The 24,194-nt window shown below is 39.5% G+C and overlaps 1 protein-coding gene across 1 annotated transcript in view; it reads left to right on the plus strand.

Annotated features, from left to right (window-relative positions):
- Positions 1 to 24,194, plus strand: part of LIN28B (lin-28 homolog B (C. elegans)) — an 83,986-nt gene that overhangs the window by 36,953 nt on the left and 22,839 nt on the right. The window contains exon 3 of the mRNA XM_009893857.1: positions 5,358 to 5,542. Within this exon, the coding sequence (XP_009892159.1) occupies positions 5,358 to 5,542 (185 nt within the window). The remainder of the gene's footprint in view (positions 1 to 5,357; positions 5,543 to 24,194) is intronic.

The following is a 24,194-nucleotide window of genomic DNA, read 5'->3' on the forward strand; positions in this document are numbered from 1 at the left end:
ATAAACCTTGTATACATGTAGCGTACATGGCTCTTCATTGCCTAAGAGCCAAAGTGCAAATATTTAAGAAATAAAGTGGTTTATAACTTACTTTTAATGTTAATTTATATTAGGTTGACGTTTAAAAAATATTTGTAATACTGTAGATTTTTCTTTTTTACATAAAATATTAAGGAACAGATTCTGATCTCAAAAGTTGTTATTTCCAGTGTGTATGCCCAGGAGCTTGTTGAACCTTTCTTTGAACAGATTTAGCTCACTGGAAAAACAAAAATCTATCCCTATTTCCTCTTCCTCTTATCCTCCCCCACCTTTTTAAACTTGGTTTGTTTCCTGTCAGACGAGTGAATTAAATTGGCTTATGGGGAGGACCGAGAAATGCCAGATTTGGTGCAAGATAAGCTTCCAGGAGCAGGAAAAAACCCCTGAGGTCAGCGTGAGCGATGGCAAGTTGTCTTGTGGGTGCCTGGCCTTCAAATTCTGTGGTATTACAGCAGAGCTATGTGTTGCTCTTAGAGGGGCTGTTGTGCAGTGTAGTGGATATTTGTTTGTTTTAGCATTCTGCCTTTAAAAATCCATGATCTTCACAAACCTCCTAAAAGGAACTTCTTGCAAACAGCGAAAGTCCTTGCAGCAGGACTTGTATCATGCAACTGATATTATTTTGCAGCGCTTCCCCTAACATTTGCAGTGTACAAGAGCTAAATTCTGGTTTTGACCTAATGCAGGTAAGAGCACTAGTATGTGCTCTTACATTACCATTACCATTATGTGCTCTTAAGATCCCATGTAAATTGTTTAACTTGTGTGTCCTCTTACTTTGTACTCTTGCTTTACTCAAAGGTTACTGTCTCTTGATGAAACTGTGCTAGGTTGTTTTGGAGAGAATTTCTTACTGTCTTCAGTGCAGTTGGGCTTCAGGATATGCTTTCCTTCATGTCTGGATTTAATTGTAGATAATTTTGGAGGGAAAAACGTTTTCTTACTTTGGGAAACCCGGCATACTGCTGGCATCTGGTCATTGTACCGAGCAATCAATCAATCACTAGATAAAAAGGAGCAGAAATGAGAGATACAGAAAACAAACGATCCCAAGTGGAATGCCACCGAATAACCGAATAACTTCTCCACACACCAAACACTACCCCCACCCACCCCCCGATAATTTAATATTTGCAACAGCAGTTGTTCACAACCCTGACTAGAAATGGCAACGTTGTTGTGAGGAGGTGCTTACTGGGACCCTGTTCTCCCTTCCCTCCCCACACATTAATAAAAGTAGTGCACCCGTATTGGAGGCTATCCGGCCCCTGTAATGAGCCTTAACTCCAAACTTCCTTTCCTTTGTAGAGCCTAGTGAGAATTGTAAGCACTCCCTGACACTGCCAAGGAAACGGTACTTTTCTTTGGGACCTTCTTGCTAATACAGTTTATATTTGTTATGTTTTGATTTTTGTTTTGTAGTAAGAAATGAGTTCCAAGAACTCATGATCATAGATTTTTCCACTCTTATTTTTGTTGCTGCTAATACTCTGATGAAATTGCCAGCATTTTGGACCAAGCCATTGCTTGTGACAGAGAGGTGTGAGACTTTACGTTATAGGCTAAAATACCAAGAACTAATAGGCTACCTATAAAAAAAAATAGAAACGGTACTGTCGAGTTAAAAAAGAAAAAGAAAAAAGCTCTAGTCTGAAATCACTGTATTGACTGCTGGTAAAAGTAACAGCAAAGTCTGACAGCTGAAAGAGAGAGAAAGGAAGAAAGCATGTTGCTTTTAAGTTTTTCCCTTTGTTCATTGGCGGTGTGCCCATACACTCCATTCAGGGCTCTAGAAATGGTTCACTGACTTGAAACTCTGGCTGCTTTTAATTGTGTGGGGTTTATTTGTTTAAGTAATGTGAGGAAAATACTGAGCTAGGTCTCTCAACATTAAATTGCCAACTTTACAGTCATTTTTTTTGTCCAACTCTTTAGGCAAGTTAAGAGGTATTCAGGTTTTAGATTTGTCTTGCTGGTTTCCAAATGCCATTTTTTCCACTATGGCTTTGAATTGTTATTGCACCCTCAGAGAATCTCACCATGAGCTGGCTGACGGCATAGTAGTGTACACAATAAGTCAGACGGCACCAAATCCATCTCTAACATTGAAAAGCTGTTGAGGTGTATTCAAGGAGAGCACTGTGCAAGTCATTTGGAGTGGGTTTTTTTCAACATTTTCTTTTGTTAAAAGTGCTTGAAAAAACAAACATGCAAAAAAATGTGCACTTGCATAATATGTCATTTATGAAAGCACAGTTGTTCCATTACTTTGGCTTTTAAATATATTTAAAAATCCCTCTTGTAAATATAGTGCTTTGTTTGGAAATCAAAGTTCTGTTGCTAAAAGTGAAATGAGAAAAACATTTTCGAGTACTAATAATGCCCTGTTTTAGGTTGCATTTTAAATATGTACTTTTTTGAAGTAAAGCAGAAGACATAATGTTATATGCATATCAGATGTCAACCTTTTGTCATTTGTTTTATAACAGTGAAACTCAGAAAAGAAAAACGTGCAGGTCTTACTGAGACATAACTGTGTCTTCATTAAGTTGTAATTAAGCAAAAAGACAAAAGCATCCATGCCGTGTTCAGTATTACTGAGAGATAAGGGCTTATGTTTATCTGCTTGAGATTCTGCTTGAGATTCGCACCCATCTGTATTGTCATGATTGTCTAGTTTTGTATCATTTAACAATAAATTCTAGTTTTGGATGAAATACGTGGTGTTAAGTTCTTTCCTATTAGCAAGATTTTCCCTGGTGGCTGCTGAAGACTGAAGAGGTGTGGATGGACCTAGGGATGGATTCATGCCACAGGCGGAGTCTGCTGTTTCAGTTGATAAGTGGTGGTGTTGTCTTTAGGCATATTCTGAACGTGGATGTTTCTTCATTGTGATGAAGATCCCTTTATTGCTATACAGACATTTCAAAGCGCAGGGTTTGATTGAAATAATACTGCCTTCCTGGGTGGTTTGTTTCATTGGTTTATGTAGAATTACTGTCTTCCAGTTGTATTAGTGAGAAAATTTGTATATTTCCTTTTTCATACCTTATATTTTCATTTCAAAAACCAGCCAAATTTATGAGTTGGGGAACAGATATTATATATTTCTTCTTTCATGTGTGACCCCTCACCATACCGCCTTCTCCCCCTTTATAAATGGCACTCAACTTCTCACCTAGAAAGTCAACTGTTTGTCTCGTTCTTCACATTGTTATGACATTTGGTGGAAGAGCCATGTGTACTAGAGCTGCACAACTGGATAAGCAAAAACAGCCTTTGTCCTACCCGGTGGAGTGGCATTCTTGCTTACTTTTGACTCCTGGAAAAATTATAAGCAACTAAGTCAAACTGGCTTTGGTAGTGTCTTGTTGCGTTACGAGTGGTTGCTGCTGAGTAGACTGTGAGAACTCAGCTCATCTGGTACTTGAGGTAGCAAAGCTGCATGTCCTTTCGCATAGTTTCATTAAAATAAATTTTCCCAATTATTTTATAATTTTTAGCTTGATCTATTAGTGCTGTGGGAAATGGACTTTGCAGTGGTGTCCCTCTTAAGAAAGACAGGGTGAAGTTAAGTGACGCAGGTTTCCCAAGGTAACAGCTGCAGAACCAGGAACTCAAATCCTGTTTTCCAGTCTCACTGAGTGTGATTCAGCTCCAGATTAAGATATCTGAATCACAGAAAAGTCTAGGTTGGAAGGGACCTCTTCAGATCATCTGGTCCAACCTTTTGCTGAAAGTAGGGCCTTGGATAAGGTTATTCAGTGCCCCGTTAAGATGAGTCTTAGCTATTTCCAGCAAACGGAATGGTACTACTCCTCAGGGCCTCTCTGTTTAATTCTTCTCATAGTGAGCAACTTCTCCTTATGGCTGGATGGAGTTTCCTCTGAAGCAGCTCAAGCCTGTTGCGTCCTGTCCTGTTCTCTGTGCATCCTTGTTAAGAGACCAGCTCCCTCTTTGCGTATGAACTATGAACTCTGTAGGTACCAGTTCTTGTGCTCTGCTAAAATAGTGTCTTGGTGCTGCAGACCTCCCATACCCATAACATGAATACAGGATTGCCATCGGACTTGAACACATTCCCTAGTTGCACCTGTGGGGTAGTAGATGCGCTGCTTGGCTCTTTTTGAGATGTGACTGAGTGGGATGGCACCTACAGTGAAGATTCCTTCCTTGACTCCATGGTTTGGCCAGGTGAATGCTGGAGAGCCGAGTAAAGAATCAGTCGGGATACGTTTTTCTTTTTGCTGTGAAGAGTTCATGAGCAAGGGAAAAAAACACGTTTTGTAACTCTCCTGCAAAAGCTACAAGTGCTTGGAAATTGACAGATTTTATAGTGTTATCTGAGTCCAATTAATAGCATTCATGTCATGTGTAACTTCTAAAATAAACATTTAGTGCAACCAGTGTCTATCATTTTATCTCCCCCCCCCCAAAAAAAAAATTGGCTCACTTAACTTGATGATGATTTTATTTAAGAGTTTAATTCATCAGATTTGTCCTCGGATGTAGCCTTATGATTGTATGTAGTTTATTAGGATTTGAGGTGAAAATTTTCATTGCATCAAAATCAGTGGTAAGCTCCTGTTGACTTCAGCTTGTCCAAGATTTTGCTGCTACAGTGTACTGCTACAGCTGCTACCAAAAGATTTATCAGTATTTATTTCACTTGCCGTGATGATAATGATTTCCTTTTCTGTGATGAAAATACAAATCCATACCTAAATTATGCTAACTAGATAAGATTTTTGGGCTAGTGAACAGAAATTTAGCAGCTCACTAAGTGTATTTGAATTGCCCATTCCAGTGGACTTCGTTCAGAGTGCCTTTCTCCTGCCTCTTGTGTTTGTTGTGTCTTTGATTCATTTTCAGAGCAGCAGAGCCATGTCCTAGATATAAGGAATACTAATTATGATAATTTTGATCATAAACTAATTAGCTCTGAAGTGAATGTTTGCTCTCTTTCCATTTTGTTAAAAAAGCCTTTTCAGTTCCCAATGCCTGTTATGTTAGACAGGGATTTTAAGAATACAGCGTTTTCTCTGCTTCTTACATCTGTAGCATTCATCACAGAAAAGGAAAATGTTATTTCAATTTTGCTGATACTGAAAATAGCTTCTTGTGACTTGTTTAGTGTTTTCAGTGTATCCAAGACTATAATTTGTAGTATCATCTGCTATAGCTCATGCAGAGGAAACTGTTATTCAACCTGTATGTATTCTAGGATAGTAGACAGGATACTTTGTCCTGTTGATTATGAATGTAAATATTGTTTTTAAGGCAATGGTAACCAAGAGTATTTTTCCTATTTACAGAGCAAGCTTTACATGGAAGGATTTAGAAGCCTAAAAGAAGGAGAACCAGTGGAATTTACTTTTAAGAAATCTTCCAAAGGCCTTGAATCAATACGGGTAACAGGCCCTGGTGGGAGCCCCTGTTTAGGAAGTGAAAGACGACCCAAAGGGAAGACAGTACAAAAAAGAAAACCAAAGGGAGATAGGTAATTACCTTACTTTGCTATTCCCCCCTCTTTTTTCTTTGCAAGTTTTAATTGAAATTATATTTTCAGCATTTATTCATTTGTGAAAGGAAACCCTTCTATGTAAATTTGGCTTTTATATGTGGCCTAGTAATTAGATTAAACTTACTAAGCTGTATCTGTACAACTACATAAATCACCCAAATGACTGATTTTACTTGAGAAGGTTTTATTGAATTAGAGGGAGCCTGCAAAGGAATGTAATATTATTTTGAAAATACTGCTATTAAACTGAGAGGAGAGGTCAGTCTGAATACAGGTGAAATAACGTCATGTTTAGGTGAGAATTGTGCATGCTACAGAGTCTATTATGTGCAGTGGGGTTTTAAACTGTGCATCAGTAGTTTTATATAGAAGAAAGTATGGGTCAGGGTTGCTATGTACATAATTTGATTAATTACATTTTTACTTAGTGAACAGAGTATAAAGTGTTTCCAAAGGTTTTAATGCCTGGTGGTCTGAAGAACTGTTGTAATAATATTTTACAAATTGCAGGTTAGTTTCAAGAGCTGCACTTCTTTATACACAAGTGCGGCAGTCTGACTTGCACTGTTTTACTTTACTTTCTGCCTCTGATAGCTTGAAGAAGTTCTGTAATCCTACAAAGCCACGTGCACCTAGTTTCCCAAGGACAGCCTTAGTGCCCAAGCTCTTGTTTTTAGTTGAATCTTCCTTGTTTACTGATAGTGTTGCCCAGCCCCATAGCTGTAATGACTAAGATCAAGGGAAATACATAGTTTGTGAAGGATCCCAAAGAACATCCAAACAGCCAAGTTTTGCCTGCAGTATTTGAGGTATGGCAGGACCAAGAAGTGGTTCTCTTCCATTCTCAAGCGAAGAGTAGCTTGGGAAAGAGGGTGTCACCTGGAAAGGCAGTGTAGCCCAGCCTTGAGAAACTGGGGATCAGAAGCCTTTGCTGGCTACAGATGAACTCCACTTGTCCCAACCTCTGTTAAAAGACAACTTCTTTTTTTTTTTTGTTTCCCTCTCTTTTTTCTTTTTCTCTTTTTTTTTTTTTACAACATGATGGTTGTCCCTCTTTCACCTTTGTAAAAGCTAAAGGCCATGAATAAAATTTATTGCTGCTGTAACAGATCAGAGTCCATAACCACAACAAGGAGAGACTTTGTAAGATGGACAAAGGTTTCTTTTTGATTGCTCACCATATATGGCCTTTCAGAGTTGTGGTGCGTGCAATGGCTGTGAAAAATCTTTTTTTCTTTTTTTCTTTTTTTTTTTTGAGCTAGGCTTCCAATATAGTTCTTATTTAAACCATTGGTTTTCCATGGACTGTAATTACTAATCCATTTAGGGTATTAGGATTACCATTGTTATTGATGTTTCATACTATGGCAGCAAATAAAGGCCACAGTCATGCAGTTACGATACCGTTGTCGTGTTTGTTGCACATGTATTATGAAGGAATACAGTCCTTGCTTCAAAAACCTTGAAATTCAAACGGACAGGTTGTAAGTAAACAAGGAAAAACTACATATTTAAGGAGATGGAGATTTGAACAAATGTAGATATCTATAGTGCACAGTGTAGTCGATGCAGAGGAAGCAGTACTTTCAGAGCGCAATTCATTTCATTCTAGGGAAGCATCTAAAATATAGGGGGTGAATCTTGCCTTGTGGCTTTTTCTCTTCAGGGACTATAAAAGGAGCCTGGCTCCAATGCTGTAGATACTTCCCTTACAAGTGTCTAAAGTTAGGTGAGGTGAATCTTACTTTCAATGATGTTTTTTCATAGCTAAAGCATAGAAAAAAATGGAACAGTTATACACTGAAAAACAGTGCAGAGGGGTGATCCATGAGACAATGTACTCTTTCATGTTCACTTGCCTTTAAAAAAAATCATAATTAAATTGAATTAATTTGAATATGAAAACGTGGGCAAAAACATCTACCCACTTCTGTCTCAAAATTCTTATGCTTAAGTCATAAGACACCAAAAGAGTCTGAAATTTTAAATGTCTGAAGTAGCATTGACACTGTCACTCAGTGAGGAGCAGTGTCTCTGCTTGAAGGAAAATTAGTTTTGATTGAACGCCTAGCCAATAGGAGGTGCATCTCCAACATGTGTAATGGAAAATTTCTTACAAATTGCTGTTGTACTGAGAACTGTCTCCATTTAGGAAATCTAATTCCACATTCTTGTATTTATCTCTTTTCTATGCTATCAGTTTAACAGTGTGAGGGCCAAGCCTCACTGCGTGTTTCGGAATGGATACCATTTGAATGGATCCCATGACTCTTAATGGTGTAGGCAGGATTTAAGACAAAAGTCAAGACTGACAGAGTTAGAGATGGCAAAGGTGGGAAAAAAGAAAGGGAGAAGCAGCAATATGTGCAGAGGGGGGAGAACAGGTCATGACACGTAGGTTACCAAATATTGGTGCGTTTTCATTTTTTTGTGGTGCTTCCACAATAGACTCAGAGGCTCCGTAATTTGCAGAGTGTTGCTGCTGTGGGGACCTTGCTATGATAATATTTCCCCTTCAGCATTTCTGTGGGCCACATTAATTTTATAACATGTGTAGGAAGGCTTTGTAATTGCTGTTGGTGATATTGGCCACTTTGGCACCTTTCTCAGCGAGCACGCTAGTGCATGCCAGTACTGGGAAGGAAAAGTCTTCTGTGGTCCATGCCAAGTTAAGCTGTGGCTATAAGCAGCCTGCAGGCTTTAGGTTCCCAGACCTTGCTTTAAGTTATTGTAATATCCATCCATCTTAAGTATGTATTTTTTTCACAGTGTCTAGAATCATCTGGGCTAGAGGGGAGGTTTCTAAATGAGACTCAGCTGGGATTCGCATCTGAGAAGTGCCAGGTTTAGAAGTGGTGTTTTAGGGCAAAGATGCACAGTGACAGCTTGTGGGGCTGGTCCCTACCCAAGTAAGCCAGGGGATGAATTTGCAATGTGTTATACTGCATCAGGTCATGGCTCCCTTCATAGGAACTCCTAATACATGCTGAACACAATGTGTCTTGCTCAATTTTGACAGTGAGCTGACACAAAAGCATGTTGTGCTGCTCTCCAGGAATGACCGCAGGGAGCTGGTGCAGAAAAGATAAAGAACTCTGAATTCACACCGTAATCACCTGCTCAGTAACTTGTAGAAAAGTCTGTGAAATCTTGATTTAGAGTAGAATAATCGGAACCTAGCCTACCGTCTCAGAATAAAGCTTGGAGGAGAAAAAAGGAAGGGAAAAAAATATGCTTGCTTTTTTTTTTTAAAGAAAAAAAGCCAAACACTCCCAGTGATTGTATGTGACCTAAAATGAAACCCAGTAAAGGACCATATTATCAGTTGTAATTTTTTATTTAATATTACTTTTATAAATTTATATAGGTGGGAAGGTATTCTTTAGTGCAGTGTACATTTAAATAAATTTCACCCACAGACCTTTGGCACAATATTAATGAAGATGATGCATGATGCTCACAGGACTAGAAGCTAGAGTTATCTTTGGGACGTAGAAGTACTTTCCAGTATCTGTAAATATTCCTAGTAGAAGCTCAAAGTTGGATACTTTTTCATCAGAGTGTCTGTAGTTCTGTAGCTGCTCAACTTGGCACTTGCTTCACATGGAACATTTCAAGGGGGATGAGGAGCATGACAACTTGGGTTTTTTTGTGGTTTTTATTTTTGTTTGTTTTGAAGTATTTACACAAAAATGGAAGCAATAAAATAAAGCAAGAAGGAAGGGACAAGGAAGAAATAATTAAGGGTATAGGTCCATCTCCCAGTTCTAATTTATGACATTGCAGTCCTATGCTACCCTCCGCTAACATCACATTTGTGGTAGGGAGGCTTTCTGGCACAGGTGACCTGTATCAGTAAGTGGTTTGGATTTAAACATGTAATAAATAAATAATGTGTTGTGAGATTTTGGGTTTGACATGAAACATTTCACTTACTTGGTTTACAGCACAGCACTGCAAGTAAACTGTGAGGTAGAGAGGGAGCTGCTGAATTGAGGGAGTTTAATGAAGTGTTGCCACTAGATAAATAGTGATGCTGAATTATGTTCCGGCTAGTGAAATAGCCATGTATTTCTCCATTGGCTAAATAGCAGTGAGCACTGCAGCATCAATGTAACACTTCAAAACCATTTTTCCAATGTAGACATCCACAAAGGAGAGACTACTAGAAAAGGAGATGTTTTTGTGTTAAGATGTAATAAATTGTGTTTGTCAGTGACTCCTAGACATGACCAAAAGTGTAATTTTCAAGTGAAGAAAAACATACTTCTAAACTACAGGTTGAAATACAGCCACTTGGGGGGGGGCTGTAATTAAAAAATAAAATACTTCCCCGATGAACTGTCACTTTAAATTAGTTTGTGTCTGAGTCAGAAAATTGATTTAATATCTGAAGACATTCTGCAGTTGATCCAAAGTCAGGCTATAATAACATCTTAAAATTTGTCTTTAAAAGCTCCTGGTCTGCACAAACAGCCACTGAACAGGTGTGATACAGGCAGAGATGATGGCACGGTGGAGTGCATTGGAATCGCAGTTAGCAGGACTAGGAGAGCTAGTTTAGGACAGAAAAGTTACATGATACAAAGTCACTTCAAACTTGAAATTATATCAGTTTTATCTCTACTGACTGAATCACGCTCAAGTGTATAATTTAATTTTCATAGAAAAGCCTCCTACGGCTTAAAACGAGCAGATTTTTTTTTGTGAAGGAGATGTGAATAATGGGGGTGGTATGGGCTGTGAAGGAGAGTCCTGAACTAGCACTGAAATGGGAAAAGCTCATAAAAACTGTGCTTAGCAGAAGGATGGGGCCGAGGAGAATGGGGGAAGTCCATCAGAATCCCTTCACCCAAGAGCTGGGAGACAAGGCCAGGCTGGTGGTCACCACACACAGCTACGCCACGGGGACACATCCTTTCCTGCCCTCGGCCAACCCCGGGGACCCACTTTGGGCAGGTCCTGAGAAGCACCGATGCAAAACTGGGGGGCAGACAAAGCAAGAGCACCCAGCCATCCAGAGAAACAGATTAAAAGTTCAGGGAGCTGTAGCCTCTGGCACAAAATGGTGTCAGCACATCACTGTCAAAGAGGTTGAATTTTCCTGTTCCACTCCAGGACTAGATCGTGTTCACAATTCTGCTGTTTTCTAAAGAGGAAGCTGGCACAGAGTAATGCAGAAGTTGCGTGGCTTTGACACAGATTTCTTAAAAATACAGCCTTGCAAAAGGACCTTTCTCGCGAGGGTGGTGTTTCAGAAATTAAAATGTGAATACCTCCTCCTCCTCCCTGCCTCTCTTTCACCTGGTTTTAGATAGTAAGAATTTTTCTTTCCAGTTTTCATTCTTGCTTTTCCCATTTTTCAAGTGTAAGGCATTTTCTTGGCTGTTTGCTTTTTCCCTTCTTCACAGTGATTCTGTTGGGTGTTTGGTTCCTCTTTCCAGTGATGCCTGAGACCCCTCTTAGGCTTATGGACTGCAAAGACCGCCTTAGTTTTGTTCTGTTACGTGAAAACTGCCATGTGAAATAAGGTCCCTCTGGCCTATTATCTTCTTTCCAACAGGAGCACGTATTTAAGGAGAGACTGTAAGAAATAGGGAGGTATAGCTTTCCACTCTGGCAGTTACTGGTTTAGGCATTTCTTCAGTATCAACACCTACTATGCAAAAGACAAATAGATAATGTGTTACATACCTGAGTTGCTGGATGCAACTTCCTCTTGGATTCTAAAGCAAAATTTGAGATTATTTGTGCAGAATTTTATATAGTTAATAATTAGCACACAAGACAGTAAGCTAAGAAAGGGGATAAACACCATTCTGAGATGTGCTTTCTTCTTACGTGATCTTATTATTGGTATTTGCTGATTGTGCCATAATAAGCCACTAGACTAGTATGAGCTGCTTGTAAGAGGAGCAGCAGAATGCTTCTAGATTATTAAAAAAAAAAACAAAACAAAAAAACCAAAACAAAAAAACAACCACAACCAAAAAGCCTGAGAGCTTAGCACTACTCCAGTACTTTAAGAAGGCTATATCTTTGCTGGACTGCAATCATTAGGGACAAAGTTTTCCATACATGCTCTTTTTTTCAGGCTGACAACTTCTTGGAAGGTTTAGCAACAGTTCAGGTTTCTCCAAGAGTGGGCTAAAACTGAGAGGGCTTTATTAATAGGGTTAAAAAATCGGTAACTTTTAAAAGTAGCTGCCACTGGGTGCTGTGGATCAGAGGCTTGAAAGCTGGCTTGGAGATGGATCTCTAGGGTTAATCTTTCCTCATCTTTGTGCAGACCCATCCAAGTCTAAGTTAGAAGCCTCTGAAAAGTGTTCCTGCGTATATTCATTAGACGTCCCTTGTTAAAATCTCTACATCATCCATCTCTGTTAAAGGGAGCTCAGCAGCCACAGTCTTCCTGCATACCAAATACACGGACTTGGTCCGTCCAGCCTGATGGGAACAGCATCAAATCTCCAAGATCATGTATTTTCTTCACCAAAAGATGAAAGGAAGGTGGCTTAAGGGAGGAAAGACAAAACAACTGCCGCTGACTGGTGTGTATAGCGCCCAATATCTGTAGACTATACACTATTTGGCATGATTTCATCTCCAGCCCAGGGTGTAGCTAAACTTCAGTCTTCTGGAAATGCCAGGTGTAGTGGGGTAACTGCCCCAGAGTGAGAGCAGAAGCAGGAAAGCCTCACCTCTCAAAAGACAGCAAGGCATGACTATCCTAGCTTCTACCCCCATATCCAGTACACAGCATCGGCAGTTGCCTTCCTCAAAAGATAATAGATTTCTCTTCCTGCCTATTTCCGTAGCTCAAACAGTCAGGATCCAGGATGCCGAGCCGAAGGATCAGTAGTTGAATGTTGGAGCTAGATGTAGAAATGGTTACAGTGGTGCATAACAATATGTTTAATATTAGAATAAAAGATTTTGTCTTTCAGAAGACACGGAATAAATCCCATTCCAAATTTTAAATGTAGAGAACATTGTTTAATTTGCAAAGCCAAGTGCCCGTAGTTAGATGCAGGCTACAAAGCTTAATTTGATCCCTTACCAGCTGTGCTTGGGGTACCCAGGCACACTGTAGTGTGCTGGGTGGTGACACAGTCAATTCATCGTTCATTTGAAAGGCCGTTTTCTGGCTGCACGCAATTTAACTACCAAATTCATCACAAGGCAACTTGACAGTAAGGGCTCATTTCAGATACCGTGTTGCTGGTGAACTTGCACAACCATGCAGTGTTTCAGTCTGCTTTCTCGGGTGGCAGTGGGAATTGGGCTTTGCAGTTAGGTGTACAAATCAACAAAACACACAAAAATATGTGCTTCCTTTCCGTCAGATATGCCTTCTAATAGAGTTATTCATGTGCTTCAAGTGAATGCAAATTTCTATGCTAAAGCAAGAGGTGGAAACCTGGTGGCAGTGGTACCACTAAGCGGTATCTAAGCCTAATCATCTTCATTGCAAGCTTGTGTTGAGAACAGAGTAAAGCCTGAATAAAGTTGTCTTTGGTATCCGTTTATATGCATGTACAGTTAAGAAGAGATAGGCCCCAAATTTTGCATAGTGTTTATAATAACAAATCCAAATTTGATGCTAAAGTAAGTAGATACAATTCTGAAAATGTACAAGGAACAGATGAAGTGAGTAGGAAGGCGTCATTTTTATGCAGCCTCATGTAGAGTAAAGCAGTCCCTGCACAGCAGATGGGTTTCTTAAGTACATAACACTGTTTTCTGAATGTGGAATATTTTTCTTTAATCAGAAAAGATTTTTTTTTTTTAATTGGCCTCTTCTCAGGCCTCATGTTGTCTGAGTATTTCACACTTTCATCCAGAGAAGAGCTCTGTCTCATTTACAGTAAAGTACTAGCATGTATTCAGGCCTATACTATGGTGTAGTAATATGCCTAATGGTGATACTGGACTCTTACCTGTAGTATTGATTCCCTGTATCTGAAGGAATTCAGAAGCAAGAAAGAATTGAGAACTTTGTTCAATTTAACAAAGATGATGCATAACTTCAGTAGATTGTATGTTAAAAGTATTTCAGTAAATAATTTAGAAAACATCATTTCTGTTTCTAAAAATCTTGCTAATATAACTACCATCTTCTACCTTAATTCAAATTTCTCTCTCGCTGTTTAATTCCTTACAACTATACTAATATACTACTTTCAAGTAGACAGGAATAAACAAAATATGCATATATTTTCAGGGCCCCACTCAGTAAATACTTAAGCCTGTGCTTTGAAAGTAGTAGGGAAAAGGGCATTATTTGAAAAGATTTCCCTGATCGTGGAAATTTCTTTTTAAGTCAATGTTAACCCTGACTATGGACTGTGCTGCTTTTTGCTCACATGATGCGCTATAGCTATCAATGAACTGGGAACAGAACTGCTTGCAGGACGAACTGTCTTTTTAAAAGATGCATACAGTCTGTGCTGTATTTTTCTACAAAAAATGTTCAGTGTAAATAGTTACACTCCAAATCCCTTTTATTTTAGGAAAATAGTTGCATTTCCTTGCTTTTCTTGATGTGTTGCACTCCAGCATCACCTAGCAAACATTCTGAAAGCATGTTATAAATATGTAACACTAAGGAAAGATTATAATGGTGATTCCTGACGATGGAAACATTTGCCATATATCGTGGCTTGCTGAAAAAGATACTAAGAATTTGTAAGTTGGAGAAAACTGAATTATAGCACAGCTGCTAAATCTGATATTCCCAAAATGTTGCCTTTGATTTACCACTGTTGATTAATCTGAAGCTCTTCAGAAGGAATAAAAGTTCTGGAGCCCTTTAACTTCAAATAATTAAAGTCTGTGCAGTAATATAATTCCAAATCGCTACAGCTGTTTCTTTTATTAGCTGTGGCTTCATGTTTCTGTCCTTGACACTTAAAGATCAAACCTACTTAAATATGAATCATTTAAAAATGTGGTTTTACTTCAATATCTTATTTTTGTCAAGAAGCTCAGCAGCTCGTTATATAAGAGGAATGTGTCACGGAGGTAGTCATCAGCTCTGTAGTGGTGGTGCGGGCACGCTACTGCAATTCCCACTGTGCACACCCCTCACCCCCCCAAGTGCACCTACAACGTGCTAGAGCACTTCTCAAGCAGGTAATAAGAAATAGGCTGTGTCCTGAAAGAAATCATGGGTTCAAGGGCATATTTACACCAGGAAGGCTAAGTTTATTTTGGGAAATAAGTACCAGTTGAAGCTACCTCTGCAGAGCGAGGTGGCATCTTCCATCCAGAAGTAGCAGGACTGAGTGGGACTTTTGCAGTTGCTTCTTCTGGTAATGGGAAGCTGTTCAGAGAAGAGACAGTGGAGCTCAAATAAAAACACTCCTGTGATGTCTATGGTCCCTCAAGCAGGGTGACAGGAAGATGTTGCAAGGACCACAGATAAGGAGAAGATTAGGAAGGAACTGGAACATGAAATCAAGCACAGGCTTGGGGGAGATCAGGAAGGAGAGGGAAGAGAGGGGCTTGGGTAGGGGAGGACAGACTGTTGAAAATGGTGTCAATATGAGAAGTACAGAGTTTTCCCAGTCTTCAAATTATCACCTCAAAGCTGGTAGTTCAGGCAGTGTTCAGGGGGGAATGCAGAGAAACCTGAATCCCCTCAGGCATGAACAGGGATTGAATCAAAGTTTGCTCCATTTTGAAAGATTGCTGCAAGTCAAGAGCTCTAATGCACAAGGAGCTGAAGTGTCAGTGGGATGTAAGCTCCTGCTTTGCAGTCCTGCAAAGACCCAGATGATTCCAGCAGATGTGGGAGGGTTGATCTGAAATGGGACTTTTTGCAGTAGTCTACTTATTGTGTATTCCTTGTTTACTGGGTGACAAATGTGACACATCTGGAGTTTGTTTTGCAGAACCACGAAATGCTCCCAGCGGTAACAGTTGCTCAGTTTGAGCTTGGCCCTAAACATATTGGGTGCTATAAAATAGTAAGTGCTCTACAGGCTCTGATATTTCAAATTGAGCACCTAGCATAAGGCTCCTCTGGAAAATTATTTTGGTTTTTTTTCGTGTGCTCCAGAATCCTGTGAATTTCATTGAGACCAATTAAACCACGCAATTCCATAGAGCCGTTGCAAAGTATTTGTATTTGTAATGCATGAAGATATCTTAGTGAAAGCCCCAAAGTCAGTACTTCCATATTCTGTTCAAGATTTAGCTGGGCTTAGTGGTGAGTCCAAGCATTGAATTGAGTAGGTTAAAGAAGTAGTATACAATAACAATACTATTTCATGTAGCAAATGAGAAAAGGCTGTGTAGGAGAACTCACATGTCAGTTCACAGGCTGCTACCACAGTGTAAATTGTTTCCTTCTCTTTTGAATGCTGAACTTGTAGGTAATGGATAGAAATTAGCTTGAACATTCCTCTGACTAGCAGCTAGGCTTGGGGATTTGGACTGTTTTTTCTTTGAAGCCATACTGTGACACTGTAAGACTAGGATGAAGGGTCTGGTTTCACAGAAGAAATTGCACGTACTTGTGCAAGAGGGAACAAAGGTGGCTGTGGCCGAGCTGGAGGAATAGCGAACTGAGGCTGGCGTTATTGATGGAGTAGAGGGAGCTGGGTTTGCTCAGTAACAGACCCGTGGAACAGTTAAGGAGGAAAGAGTTGTGAAGGGTCACTATGAAATATGGGAGGGAGCTAAACAATTTCTTTTCTTTGATCTCCATTCATTTATAATCTTATTGGTGTTGAGTCTCCTGACACTAGAGCTTTTACAATGAATAGCTGAAAGTACAAAAATTGATTTAAATTGCGCTGGTCTTGTTCTGAATGGCTTTCTTTAGCCTAGAAGTTACTTAGAGTTTTACTCTTTTAGCTGTTGGACAGTTTAAATGCTAAGCCTTTCATTTACTTCAGGCAACTCTGAAAACAATAGCAAACCACAGACTGCGCTTATTTCATTGTCTGCAATTAATGTTGCAACAGCTTTTGCATCAAAGTTTAACCAGAATGCTTTGATTTCCTCCATGATAAATGGATATCTTTTGACCAATACAAAAAGCTGAAATAGTTCAATGTTTCAAATTCAGCTTCAGATTTGCTAGTGTTTAAAATCAGTAGCTCTGCCTTTTTGTTGTGCTAAACTAATAATGTAAAACAAAACAATAATGTGTGTGCGTCAGCCTGTGTCTGTATAATGAGAGGAAGTGTTCTATAAAATTATGCAGTGTTGCTTCTTCCATGAATGGGAGGGAATGATCTGTAGTTGGCAATAGGATTAGAAATTTTATCTGGCTCAGATGTAAGGAAAAGCCTATTTATTTACCTTTTTAAAGGTTTAATTATATTTACATTCTTTTTCTTGAGTTAGTTGTTGTAGATCACTTCTTTCTAGCAAGTATATGAAAAATCATTAATTTTCTGTCGATCAGGCTCATTTTTCCATGTTTTTGTGCTTTGATATATTTTTGAGGAATCCTGGTTAGCTCCTCATATAATTAATGCTAGGAATATGTGCCTATGTCTCCTCTTAATAATTACTTGAAATGTGCAAAGCGCTTTAGTTTTCTAAGCAAAAAAAAAAAACCAAACCAACAAAACCACAGTGTTTTCATTTACTTTTTGTTAAATAGCTCAATGGGATTTTATGTTATTAAATGTGGGATTATCATTAATCACTTCACTTTTAGACTTTTGTCCTTAAGTATATCGTATAATGTAGAAATTTTACTTGGAGCTCAGAAATAATTTTATCAAATTGTTCGTTCTTGTTATCCCTGTATTTCTAACTCACTGGAGCCTCATGAAGTTATCTTTCTCCTTTACAATCTATACATTTCATTTATGCATAGAAAAGAAACATCTGGCCTTTTTTTAATGAGAGCTGTACGCTCCTTGACCAAACAAGCAGCAAGTAATCTGTTGTATGGCTGATTATGGCAAGAAAATGGGGTAGTAGTCTCATTAATAATCAGTAAAATTTGTATAAACTTGTGCTGTTTCATTCTCTGAGTTAGCTAATCTCATACTTTCACCCTTACAAGAAAACATCGTGTTTAAAAATGCCTGATGTGGAAAAACGCTACTTTTGAATGTAGAGATTAGAAACATTTAAAACGGGTATCTGTGGTTAAAGATGCCGACTCTTAATTCTCTCCTTTTTTATCTTTGAAGTTCAGTCATTATTCCATGTCGATGCCATTGGTTTTATTTATTTTTGTATCCTACAGAAATTAATTCATACTGTTTAGATCCAATCTCTTTAGAATATTTATGAATGTAACATATCAACAAGTTTATATTTTATGCAGCCTGTGGAGTTGGATTTTGGAATTTGCTTTTTTAGTGGTTCTTTTGTGGAAGAGAAATCTTTCAGGCATGAATTGATAGTCCAGATCTTTTGAGTTCTGTCTGTGCTAACCTATGACCTCTGTTCTAAGGAGGTCAACATCTGAGGGCAGGAGATTAAGGCAGTTAAAAGATTGGAATGGGAACTGGAATGGAAAAATTAGCCAGCACATTTTGGGTGGAAAACATCAAAGTCATCAAACAATTTGCTTATTTTAAACTCAGTTTAAGGGTAACAAGCTAATTGTACTGTGTTTGTTGATGCAAGCAATTTATATTATTTGAGGATATTAACACTGAAGAATTTTTTTATTGGAGAAACATAATGCTTGATCAGTGTAAAAGCACTATGTATTTTGTATATTAAATGCTTTTGTGCAACATTTTTTAAGATAATAATTCAGGATCTGTTCATACAGCCTGTGTGCACTTAATTTGCTCTATTTCTAAGAAACAGCAATAGTAAGTGTTGGGGAACCTGAATCTTGCTTGTGGTCTGCTGAAGACCCCCAGCTCTCATTGGAGAATACAGATGCTCTCAATACATGGGGAAAATTATTCCCATGTTAATTCCCTGACTGTGATGCTTAAAAACATTTATAAGCATCCCTTTTTGTTACAGCTTTTCAAATGTGAATGCCTTTCCAATGCAAACTTGTCACCAAGGAATGTTCTTTCATAGATTATAAATTGATTTAAAAGAAAACAGCACTGTCTGTTTGTTCTTGTCTGTCATAGTTCGAAATTCATTAGTATGTGTTTAGAAGAATGAAGACTTCATCTTTCATCTGTACGATCAATTTCAAAGATTATATTATTAAAAAAAGACACTTTTCCACATCTGAAAATTATGCAAGTTCAAGGATTTCTGTAAGCAATCACAGTTTTGTCTTGCTTGTTTAAAGTGTAAATAAAAGTGGTTTCAGTATCAAATGCCACAGCCAGACTAGTGTTCAGCACGCAAACCCACCTAGCAGAAAAATAAAAAAGAGAAGTCATTAATATCTCCCAGCTCAGGCTCTAACTAACAGTCTATGGATTCTGGTACTTCTCCTGTAGGTATGGCTACTAATTAAAGTATTGTAAAATACAGCTAAACTCAAACAAACAGCTATCTGTAAGCCTCAGTCTAACCTCCACACGTTATTACTGTTCTTTTGATAGTGAAGGATATGAGAGTTAAACCCCTTTGCAAGCTTATAACTTTCTTCACTATTCTTAAAGGCTAAACCCTTCCTTTTGTAGCTTTTAGCCCCGACTTGCACCTAAGGGGAAATTGAGCAAGATGGTTACCATAATTTCTTCCTCCTTCATGGAAGGAAAAGAAAGGAAAGCAGGAGGAGCTGTTGTGGACTGCAGCAGCCCATCGACCGTTCCCACGGAGACAGCCACCGGTCTGCCTCCTTCCTGCCATTTCACTGGGCTGGCTGGAGAAGCACATGACTGGGTGCCCGGCATCCCTGGTGGTACTGCCACAACCAGCTGTGGCTCGCATCTCCAGGGGTACCACAGGCACAGAGGAAATGGGGAGCATTTGAAGGGGCAGGACCAACCTTGAAGGCTGTTGTATCTTGGAGATCCTGTCCCCGTTTGAATTCTTGGGATAAAATGCTTCTAATCAGCCATTTTGTGATTCTTGCCTGTCAGCCCTCTCTGTGGTTAAATAATTCGCTAGGATCGATGGATGGAGAGCTAATTCTGTTTTACAAAACAGCTTTGGTTACCCACTTGTGAGAACACAGGGATCATTGTGAAGAAACAGAGGACTTGTTAATTAATGAAGGAAAAAAGTTAAGCAACTACAAAGATAGTGTTCCCGTCAGGACTTAAGATAACTTTCTTGTTTACCTATGCCCTTTCTGTACCTTCCCTCTGTTCTGTTTAGATAGCAAACTCTTCAATGCAGAACTGGTTTCCCTCTTAGTCCGTACAATACTTAAAGTCACTTCTGGTTTTAATTACAATAGTAATCGTGCTTCTTGACTCTTTGAATTACAAGAGAGCAGTAATACACATGTATTTCTTAATCTGGAAGACCTGCTCCCCAGGATTTTTGTTGGATGTGTGTATCCTCTTGTTTCATGATGTTTGATGATTCAAACATCCTGGCTACAAGCCTGCTTTTCCTAACTATCTTTTGCCCACTCTAAAAGTAGTCTATAGGTACCTGAGATCTACAGATAGAAACCTGCTCTAGTGGAGAGTAGGGTGATGGAGGTTTTTCATACTTTAACTATTGTTGCATTAGTTCTAAATGTACTAAGAACTGCCTCCAAGTTTTGTGCACTGTAGCTTGCAGGGCAGAAGAGACTGCTTGCTGAGTTTGAAGAAGGGGGGAATTCAAAACTCGAAGTAATAATACAGTTTTTGAATGACTTAGAAATGATAATTGACTTTTTATGAAGAAACCCTGCTTTGTTTTTGTTTGATCTGTGTGAGAAATAGGTGGAGAATATATCCTCAGTTCCCTCACATGTTCTTTTCACAACAAAAAAATTGCTGCAGAGCTAGGTAAAACGGCAAATAGTATTTTCAGTCTTAGGAGTTTGTGAAGGTTGACATTTCTGGCAGTGCAGCTGCACCAGGTTTGTAACTGCAGCCCCCAGCGCTCTTGGAATCAGTGTCTCCAAATGGACTCTGTAATTTGCCTCAGCTGAGTCATTTCCTTGCCATGAACTGTCATAAAGACATGATTTCTCCTGCTTTGCTTTCTAGGGTTTAGCCTGCACTCCCCCCCTTCTTTTCGAAATAAGAACTCGCCAGAAAATACCTTTTGTAGTACTGCAGTCGAGTTCAGATGGTTTCAGAAATCTGGTTTATTGGTGGCCTTTTTTGTTGAAAGAATTATAGGGTTTTGTATTCCTGCTCTTTTTCTAGCTGCTAATTTGAATGAGAAGCCAGCAAAGCAGCATGTTGGTTTTCTTTGTGAATAGCGGTTATGGTTGTTCCCAGCTGCCAGGTGAACGTGAATGTCTATGAGATACTACAGGTGACAGCCATCCATAGAATCTTTAGAAGTATATAGTAATATATCTAAGCTGTTACATACAATTTTTCTTAATGACCCACATTTCTTGCTTAATTCTTGCATAAAATATGAATGAGTTGAAAATTAATTTAATTGAAAGCTTTTGAATTTGGTAGAATAAGTTGTCTTCACACTAGTGTAACGTTAAGGTGCATTTTATAGAAGATTGACTTTAATTGTGAAGAGCCAAAAAAATTTATTAAATCTGTTGTGTACATGTGTTGTATGCACATATACAGTATGTGTGTAAATGCATACGCAATAGATTTACGAAAGGTTGCCTCAGCTGCATTGAAGAAAGTGGCTATCAAAAGGAAGATGACTTAGTAAGAAATCAGTTCAGAATGAGAAGTACATATTGATGACCTCATCGATGAAAAGACAAACAAACAAATGTTGGTTTTGTAGTTGCAAGTTAAAGCTGACAGGAACTGATCAGTGCTTCTTTCTTTTGCTGTCATTGGTACTCCCTTTCTATTCCAAGCTTCTACCAGGTAAGCTTGGTACAGGTGGTGATGCTGTGGAGCATGGTGAATCCTGGCTTTGTAACCCAGTTTAGTTTACTGCACTTGACTGGTTTCTTCTAAAAGATGCTGCACGTGTTGCATTAGTAGGACATCTTTGTCTAACCAGCCAAGAGTCCCCCGTCTATGTCTGTGCAGTCAGTGTAGCCACAGCGTATGCTCCCTTCTCCTGGTTCTCTCTGCTGGTGCATCCTTGAGTGCATTGTTTTACATTATTCCCCTTTTGCAGTATGAGGTATTAGACAAAATGAAGCTATACCAATATAGCTGTGTTAGCTTGCTCTTAGCATGCCAGGTAACAACAGAAGTAACGATGTCACGACATGCACTTTTACATCTATGGTCTTGCCCGTGTAAGAAGTTGAGAGTTTTCACAAACCTGCAAAAAAATCTTGAATTACAGATTATGGTTGAGACTGTAAGTGAAAAAGTATATTAATTGTAATGTGGTATTAGTACTGGAAATTAATCGTGACACTGTATGCGCACTAATTGCTATAGTGGAAACACCCAGCTGCTATAATGAGATGCTGTGTTGGGAACAGGACACCAACATGTTCCCTTTCTATGGTAGCAGGTAGTAAATTTGCTTAAGCTTGCATATTTTGTTACACTGTAGAGGACTTAAGTTTATCTGTGGCATATAAATCCATTTTCATTTAACTTGAAATTGTTTTCTTAAAGCACATTCTCATTTAGTTAAAGAAAAAAATAAAAGATTCCACAGAGACAGGTTTATGTGTAAAGACTTGAAACAAATCTATTTAAAAAAAAAAAAAAAAAAGCACTGCTTTATTAAATGATAGTTTGTCAGTTTAAAAATCCTTATTTCCTTCAAGTAGCCAGCTGTGACCTCTAAAATGGTTCATGCATATTAGTATGTAAAAGCTAAATGTGATGGTTAGGAGCAGAATTGGGATCAAAGTGTGAAGGTGGGGGTGTGAAGAACTAGAGATGGGGAGGAAATGTAGTAAAAGGGATCACTGGATATGGTCTGTGGGACTGTGTCTCACTGGATTAAAGAGGAGTGGTGCGTGGGCAGTGCTCATCTGTCCACAGCAGACAGAGGCAGGGCTGCTTCCAACCTGATGCTTTCTGTGGACTGATGACTTCCAGTGCCTGTGCAGAGGTCTTCAGCATATTTCTGTCCCAAATCAGGCAGGCTGTGTTGTTCACCTTCCTTTTGCCCCTCTTTCCTCCCCCAGAAAAGGTGAGGAATAGTTGGAGAAGCTTCTTTAACGTGCGTATTTCATGCGATTCGGAGGGAGTGCCAACCATGGGTCAGTCATGAGCTGACTAAGAGACTGAAAACTGCACAGGTTGTAGCTGTGTGCTTTGCACTCGTGGTCCGGGCTGTATGGCTGGGAATACAGCTCTGCCTGGCTGGGATACAGCTCTCTGCTGGCTGGGTGCTCATGTGGTTGTAGCTGCCCAGAGGCCCCTGTCACTCTGCGTGCCTGTGCCTGGGCTGTGCATGATCTGTGAAAGCCTGCGCAAATGAAGATGTGTGCTGCAGCTGTGGTTGCGCTGAAGTCTGGTGGGAGAATGGCTTGGCGCCGAGTGCCAGGCTCCCTCCGGGTGTGCTGTGGCTGGTGTGTAGCCCTGGGAAGCGGGAGGGCTGGTTTTCATGGCTGTGCGCGGCTATTTGAGGAAGGATGCCATGTACGTGGCCTGAAGGTAGAGGTTCTGCTGCTGCTGCTGCTGTGTGGTATGTGGATGGGCAGACTCAGGTGTCCCAGGGTGGCCCCTCTTGGGAGAGGATGGGCTGCACAGCACTCGCTGTAAAGAGCCAGGCACTTGTAAAATTCCCCTCCTGGTATTTCAGACTCCTGATGCTGCCAAATGCACCCACGGGGTGAGACTGCTGAGACGGTCAAGCAACATGGCCAGGAGGGTTCTCCTGAGGATGCTGTAATAGATGCAGCCCTAGAGACCTGTTTGGCAGAGCGTGCCAATAACTTAATTATGCCTATGCTGCCGTCTCTTTCTACAGAGGAAGAGAGCCTCTCTGGAAGAAAGATGAAGTGTGCAGTCTGGTCAGGTCAGCATTCCCCTACCAAGTGTAATTGGATTGGTATGTATCACTCAGAATATGGGGAAGGTACAGAGATGGCCTTGGCCTAACCCCAGGCCATATCCTTTCTCAGGGGGGCTTCAAGACAGATTCCTTCAGTTTTGGGGGTTACCTTAAAATTTCTTGCATCAATAATGGTGTTCTTAAACATGCAGTAAATGTGTACACTTAGGTTATTGTCAGTGTAGGCATTGAACGTACTGAGATTTTTTTTTTGCTTTGTATGTGCTTGTAAATCATATATACTGAATATCAAAAGCATAAACTTTCAGCAGCTGGTTCTGTATCTCATGCCTGTGTCCATTAATACATAGCTGGGTCTCGGGACTCTTCCTTGTCACACATGATATCCCCTGAGGATACACAGCTACTGTTCAACTATGTCTGGTCCAGGCTTGCCAAAACTCCACAACAATTGCCCTAAAACTTTTCAACCAAAAACTCAGACAGCTGTGCTTCACAATCCAACTGATTTTTTTTTTTTTTTTTTTGGTGGCTGACAAATGATGCCATTCAGGGTGTTTTTCCTTGTTATAGAGACACTATTAAGTTGAAAATACTGTAAACTTCAGAAAGCAATACTGCACTAGTTTTAAGTATAAAGCATACTAGGTTTTTTTGTTGTTGATTTTTCTGTACTGTGGTGTACAGGCTGAAAAAACTGGAA

Source organism: Charadrius vociferus, unplaced genomic scaffold (genome assembly GCF_000708025.1).
Source record: "Charadrius vociferus isolate BGI_N301 unplaced genomic scaffold, ASM70802v2 scaffold129, whole genome shotgun sequence".
Classification (NCBI taxonomy): Eukaryota; Metazoa; Chordata; class Aves; order Charadriiformes; family Charadriidae; genus Charadrius; species Charadrius vociferus.